This window comes from Anabrus simplex, chromosome 10 (assembly GCF_040414725.1).
Source record: "Anabrus simplex isolate iqAnaSimp1 chromosome 10, ASM4041472v1, whole genome shotgun sequence".
Lineage (NCBI taxonomy): Eukaryota > Metazoa > Arthropoda > Insecta > Orthoptera > Tettigoniidae > Anabrus > Anabrus simplex.
Window position 1 is genome coordinate 96897061 of NC_090274.1, and position 7852 is coordinate 96904912.

At 40.2% G+C, this 7852-nt stretch overlaps 1 protein-coding gene across 1 annotated transcript in view; it reads left to right on the forward strand.

The window, feature by feature from the left end:
* The window catches only part of LOC136881924 (zinc finger protein 567), a 55249-nt gene extending 48066 nt beyond the window's left edge, over positions 1–7183 (forward strand). The window contains exons 5-6 of the mRNA XM_068229357.1: positions 5726–6339; positions 6424–7183. Coding sequence (XP_068085458.1) covers positions 5726–6339; positions 6424–6923 — 1114 coding nt within the window. The 3' untranslated portion in view covers positions 6924–7183. The remainder of the gene's footprint in view (positions 1–5725; positions 6340–6423) is intronic.
* The last annotated feature ends 669 nt before the right edge of the window (positions 7184–7852 follow it).

A 7852-nucleotide genomic window follows, 5' to 3' on the forward strand; every position in this document is an offset into this window, starting at 1 on the left:
TTGTTGCCATTCCAACTTCGTCTTTCTTAACAATTCTCTGTATTCTTTCCTTTTTTTACAAAATTCGTTTTTAGCTACTTGACCACCATCCACCCTGTATAACCTAAGTGCCTTCATAACTTGTGACTTTTTCTTTACACATTCTGTATTATACCATCCACCTCTTATTTGCGTTTTACTTAGATTTTGCCTCATACCTTTTCCTGCCATTCCTATTAAATTTTCTATCCTGGTTAGGGCTTCCTCCACTCTATTCTCTTCTATCAATTTTACAATACCTATTTTCCAAATCTCAAAATTTTCTCCATTGAAGTACTCTCTGAATTCATTTCCTAATTCTTCTCTCCAACGATACCTAGCTATTTTCCTCTCCTGTACGCTATCGTAAACGATCTCTTGCTCTCCTATCTCTTGAATAATTAATTTTATAGATACTGGCATATGATTTGCCTCTGCCCAATCCTTAATGCTTATCTCTTTGATAATTTGCAAACTATCCCTACAGCATACAACTAGGTCAATAGTACTACCCCCATTTTCTACTATATAGGTTAGTTTTCCATTCTCATTTCCTAATTCTTCTCTCCAACGATACCTAGCTATTTTCCTCTCCTGTACGCTATCGTAAACGATCTCTTGCGCTCCTATCTCTTGAATAATTAATTTTATAGATACTGGCATATGATTTGCCTCTGCCCAATCCTTAATGCTTATCTCTTTGATAATTTGCAAACTATCCCTACAGCATACAACTAGGTCAATAGTACTACCCCCATTTTCTACTATATAGGTTAGTTTTCCACTCTCATCTCCAAGCTCCTCTACCGCGCATAACTCTAGTAGTTTTTCTCCATTTCTGTTACATTCTTTATCCTGGCTATTTCTATTAACTAGTAATACCCCGTCCACAAGTTGACTATAAACTGGTTTCTTGTCCCCTATCCTCGCGTTAAGATCGCCCATAATAATAATAATGCTTGCCTGATCATACGTACTTCTCATTCGTCTGATTTCTGTCGCTAAATTCTCAAAAAAATCATTCTGCGCAAATGGAGAGCTCAAAGATGGATTATATATAAAAGCTATACATATTTCATTCCTCCAATTAACCCTATCTAATATTCTTATCCAGATTAATTCCTTAAACTCAGATTCTAACCGCTGTATTCTATCTTTTAAGTTGTTTTTGATAACCACTTTAATTCCGCCCGATATCCTTCCTCTATTGGATCTCCTTGATCCATATTGACTCCATACGATACACCCTTCTATCTTTAAGTCTTTCTTGTAATCAGCCCAAGTTTCTACAAGCCCAAGGATGTTCATTTCTTCTTGTAGCTCTTTAAAGTCTTCGTTACCTATTTTGCTCCATACTCCTTCAATGTTAACACATGATACCTTTAACTCTAGTTATTTTTTACTTCTATGTTCTAAACTCCCTGACTTACTTCTAGTTATTCTAGATCTTTCCACTTCCATTATACTTTCCTCCGGAGAGCAAATAACGTCCTTCTCAGATAGTTCTTCTGTGAGTTTTAATCTACTACCTGAACCCATCCCCTTCTTCTGAAAAAAGTCTTTTAGACTCACTGACCTACGCCTGAATGTATCCTCAGCTCCTCCACGCGGCGCCGCTGTTGACATCCGGGTCGCCTCGTCGTTCCTCCCACTGTTATTTAACTCCGCTGGAAGATCTTTCCCAGCCAGAGTCTTGGTTCTGTCATCAGGTGTGCCGCTACTTCCTGGATTCGTGTCGACTCAACTGTCAGCTGTTTGTCCATCCTCCTCCACTAGGTGTTCGTCCCTCTGCCGTCTTCTGTTCCTCTGTAGAGTATGCAGATCGCTGTTGTCATCAGATTGTACGTTATCAGCCACTGTGCAGGCAGCTGACTGACACATTCCTTCCTCTACAGGCCGTTGCACTTCCTGGTGTGATGAACTCAACTGTCTATCCATTTCTCGTAGCTGTGCAATTGACCAGATACGCGGCCAGTTACTGTCACCTACTATAAGACGTTTGCCTCTTATGTATGCTTTTAGTCCATAGTCCCTAGCTTTTACTAGGTGAAATCGCAAGACTCTCTGTTCCATGATTGTCTCTTTATCCATATCTCTTCTTACCCAAATCCTTTCTCCTTTCAAGTTCTTCCCATTGAGGATAATTTTGTTCGCCTTCAAAGCAGAAATCAACTTAACCTTAATAGGTCTTTTCCCTTTGACTCTCCCCAGCCTATATATTTCATCAATATCTTCTTCTTTACAATTTATCTTGATATGGTTATTTATAATATCCAACACTTTATTCGTTAGATCATTCGAATCCTCCTTTTCCTTCTCTGGAATGCCGTATATGAAAATATTTTTCCTCTTTGCGTCCTGGATAGTCATTTTCAGTTGCCACTTTAATTTATCAGTTTCTCCTTCAATCTCCTTCATATTCGACTTCAATAATTCTATTTCCCTAGAGTTTTCCACCACCTTTTCTGTCATAATTATTCTCTCTTCTTTTATACAGTCTTTCATTTCTGTCATGTCATTTCTCAGCTCGCGAATTAACTCCCTCGTTTGCTCACACTGGCAAGCATCTCTGACTATTTCCCTAATCTTATCTATGTCCTCCCAGCTCAATGAACCCGTTGGTCTAGGGTTCATTTCTATGCCTCCTATTATCAGAAGAATTGCCACCACTGCTGCTACCATCATAGTTCCCTCAAGCCCAGATTTTCGTAAATGCACCTTATCACTTGGCGTACACACACACTTCACTCGCCCGTGCCATCGACCTATGGCCGCGCGATATTGCTCTAAAGCAATATTCATACTTCTCACTCAGCACTCACTGCACAATACAACCTCTCGCTTCGCTAGCTCGATTACAACTGATGAACTAAGCTGTCGTATTGAGTGTAGATCAGTGTACATTATGGGTACTCAATAACCTTCAGTAAAAATTTCAAGTCTCTACTTGAAATAATTTATGAGAAAATGGGTCATCAGTATGGTGAATATCTATATATATATATATATATATATAATAAGAGTTTTGTCTGTACATTGCTCAGAATTTGAGAAGGATGGTATTTTTGTATCGGTCATGTCTACAGTAACAAGGAAATGCATTTTTTACTTTTCCGTAATGTCTGTCTGTCTGTCTGTATGTACACGCATCACGAGAAAACGGCTGAAGATAATTTAATGAAAATCGGAATGTAAAATCGGGTGATGAACCGCTTTAATCTAGGCTATAACTTATTTTATTCACGCTGAGTGAAATGGTAGTTTAGGGGAAGGCCTGAAATTTAATTCTCAAATATTTATGTATTTGTGTTCCTATCTTAATGAAAATCGGTATGCAAAGTCGGGGTAATAAGTTGATATAATCTAGGCCATAAATAATTGTATTCACGCTGAGTGATGGCAGTTTAGGGAATGCCTAAAATTTAATTTTCAAATATTTATATTGTTAGTGGTCGTATCTTAATGGAAATCGGTAGACAGAGATGGGAAATAAGTCGCTACAATATAGGTTATACATAATTGTATTCACACTGAGAAAATGGTAGTTTAGGGGAAGGCCTAAAATTTAATTCTGACATATTTATTATATTTGTGGTCGTATCTTAACGAAAATTGGTATACAAAGTCGGGGAATAAGTCGCTATAATCTATGCCATCAATAATTGTATTCGCACTGAGTGAAATGTTAGTTTCGGGGAAGGCATGAAAGGTAATTCTAAAATAAGTTATTTATGTTATTAGTGGTCGTATCGATGAATACTACATAACTAACATAACTTTAGTTATGTCGTAAGTTAGTAGTAGTTATGTAAGAAGTTATTAAATTTCCGATCACTTATGTCTCACATTGTTACCGTACCGCATATAATCACGGAGATATTCATGAATTTGGATTTATTGTTACTAAGCCCATATCAGCGCCGAGTCACGAGAAAATGGGTAAACAGAATTTAGTGAATATAGGTATGTACGATCTGAGAATAAGGAACTACAGTCTACGATATAAATAATTTTTAAGACGCCCTAATATCATAGAGTCGAAAGATAACTAACGTGAAGGCCTGCAATATAGAAAGCACAGAAACATTATCAACAATAACATTACATTGACCATTGTTTGTTGTGATGTGCTTTTTGTCTTCTGTTTCCACTCATCCCCGATAGATATGATTACTGCAGCGTACCGAAGTTTTTTTAATTTGCTTTACGTTGCACCGACACAGGTAGGTCTTGTAGCGATGATGGGATAGGAAAGGAATAAGGGTGTGAAGGAAGCGGCCTAGGCTTTAATTAAGGTACAGTCTGGTGTGACTGGTGCGAAAATGGAAAACCACGGAAAACCATATTCAGGGATGCTGGCAGTGGGGTTCGAATCCACTATCTCCCGGATGCAGGCTCACATTTGCGCGCCTCTTACCGCACGGCCAACTCGCTTCGTCGTACCGAGTGTAACAGCCTGCCTGTATATTGGCGGGAAGAACCTGGGGAGTTAAATAACTTTCTTCTTTAGCATGCTATTCCTCTGGTTCATACATTTTCTGATATTACTGGTACGTAACACACTGGTTCATCATAGCAATCGAGCTATTCAATCTCTCCTGAGGCACTGATTGGAATGAGTAGTGTGCATATTTAACGGAATAATGAGAGGGGAGTGTTCACGGCAGTCTGCGACCTGGTTATTCCAGCTCTGAAACTTTGGACTGTTAGATCGGCACCGTAATACTGTTCGTTGAAAGTGAGAAAATGTGCGGTTTTTCATTTGATCGAGTATTTTATATGATAACATTGCTTTCAATCGCTACATTCCTACTTACGTTTTTGTAATGACCTATGTTTAATTCAGTTAAGAAAATCACCAAGTCAGTATTTCTGAGAATCCCGTAGCGAAGCACGGGTATATCAGCTAGTAACATTATAAGCATAGGGCTTTTAGTCTCCACTTAAAACGTAGACTGATGTAATACATGGTAGTAGTACGAACTTCCTTGTATGAACCTACTGTCCTTCATTTACAGTATGTCGGATCTGATTGCACATCAAAGCTATATAATTAGAAATTGCCACACTGATATTTTATAATGCTGCACTGGTATGAATACAATGTACAAATACAATAAGTATATTTTCGGGAGAGTAAATAATATTTATAAATGATTTGCCATGGTTCAGCAGATCTTGCAGACTGTCGGCAAACAATGTTCTCGACTTTATTAATATCTACAAGACTGAGATTCTTTGAAACAATCGCAAAAAGGGCTTTTACAAAATTATTACTCGCCTGCCACAAACTGCAGTGTGGTTGAACAAGATCAAATCATATGCCGTCCTTTATCTAGGAGGACAGACGTATACGGATTTAAATACATACATATTTACCGGATTAAAGACCTTGTACTTTTTTTAATGGACCATTTCTGATGAGGGCTACAAGCTCGTGCATTCCTATATCGTCAGGAGTTTCTTGCGCATAATAATGTCATTCGAGAGAAAGGTCGCAATATGTCCTCGTAACAAGTGACAGATTTTCAAATTTATTACACCCTGAATTTGACCTCACATGATGTTTACTCTCAGGAATGTGATGTTCATGAGTAACATGTGATGTCAGTGAGTGGAATGTTCAGTAGCTTTTCCTTAGTGTGAGAGTTGTAGCGGAGTTGACTGTTATATAATTCTTAACATCGTTTTCATCTTTTCACTGTAGGTCGAAACAAGAGGTGAGCTGCGCAGATCATCAACCTCCGGATAACGGAGGAACTTATTTCAGGTGCAATATCTGTGGAGAATTCTTCAGCCACAAAGTCAATCTGAATCGTCACATGCGGACACACACGCGCGATAATAAACATTGGTGCAATGTCTGTGACAAATCCTTCAGAGAGGAAGTCCATTTAATACTCCACATGCGGACTCACACAGGCGAGAAGCCACACTTTTGCAATGTCTGTAGTAAATCGTACAGCCTCAAATGTGTTCTGACGCGTCACATGCGGAATCACACGGGCCAAAAGCCGCATTGCTGCGATGTCTGTGGTAAATCCTTCAGCCAAAAATACCATTTAGGAGATCACATGCGGACTCACACAGGCGAGAAGCCACACTTGTGCAATGTCTGTAGTAAATCGTACAGCCTCAAAGGTACTCTGACACGTCACATGCGGATTCACACGGGCCAAAAGCCGCATTGGTGCAATGTCTGTGGCAAATTCTTCATCCAGAAAAACCATTTAGGAGATCACATGCGAACTCACACAGGCGAGAAGCCACACTTGTGCAATGTCTGTAGTAAATCGTTTAGCCTCAAAGGTACCCTGACATGTCATATGCGGACTCACATGGGCCAAAAGCCGCATCGCTGCGATGTCTGTGGTAAATCTTTCAGCCAGAAAATCTATTTGAGAGATCATATGCGCATTCACACAGGTGAGAAGCCGCATTGTTGCAATGTCTGTGGCAAATCCTTCAGCCAGAAAATCTATTTGAGAGATCATATGCGCATTCACACAGGTGAGAAGCCGCATTGGTGCAATGTCTGTGGCAAATCCTTCAGCCAGAAAATCTATTTGAGAGATCATATGCGCATTCACACAGGTGAGAAGCCGCATTGTTGCAATGTCTGTGGCAAAGTCTTCAGACAGAAAAACCATTTAAGTTATCACATGCGGACTCACACAGGCGAGAAGTCATTTTCCTGCAATCTCTGTGGTAAATCTTTCAGCATGAAAAACAATTTAAGCGATCACAAGCGGACTCACACAGGCGAGAAGCCATTTTCTTGCAATATCTGTGGAAAATCCTTCAGCCTCAAAATCAATGTGAATCGCCACATGCGCAATCACACGGGTGTTAGCCACAATGATGCTGTGCCTATGGCGAATCCTCCAGCCCGAAAGTCCGTTTAATAATTCACATGCGGACTCACACGGACGAGAAGCCGCATTGCTGTAATGTCCGTGTCAAATCCTTCATCTAAAAAGTCCATTTAAGACTCCACATGCGGACTCACACAGGCGAGAAGCCACACTGGTGTAATCTCTGTAGTAAATCGTTCAGCCCCAAAGTTAATCTGAATCGTCACATGCGGAATCCCACGGGCGATAAGCCACAATCCTGCAATGTCTGTGGCAAATCCTTCAGCCAGAAAATCTATTTCAGAGATCACATGCGGACTCACATAGGCGGGAAGCCATATTTTTGCAATATGTGAGGTAAATCCTTCAGCCTCAAAGTCGACCTGAATTGTCAAATGCAGACTCAAACGGGCGATAAGCCATAATGCTACCATGTCTGTCGCAAATCCTTCAGCCAGAAAATCCATTTAAGAGATCACATGCGCACTCACACAGGCGAGAAGCCATATTGCTGCAATATCTATGGTAAATCCTTCAGCTTCAAAGTCCATCTGACCCGTCACATGCGGACTCACACAGGAGAGAAGTCACATCGCTCTAATGTCCTTGGGAAGTCGTGCAGCTAGGAGTCCATTTAAGATTTCACATGTGGACTCACACGGGCGAGAAGTCACAACGTTGGTCACGATTTCCTGGATCTCTTAGGGTCTGAGTTACTTATCGTTCTAGAAAACTACGTTGGCTGAAAGGGATAAAGCTAGAATAGGCATCAATAGTTTTAACTTCGGAAGTTGTGTGGCACTCGAATTGGATCACCATCTTCCATGGGTATAAAATCTTCCCAACATAAATTTGGTGTCAAATTATTAATGCACACAACGGTATGAGTCCACATGAGATCTGTTAGACCGACTCTGTGGCCTGCTGCAGTGTCGGTGGCAAATCCTGCAGCCACGACGCTATTAGGCCTACCATTTGGT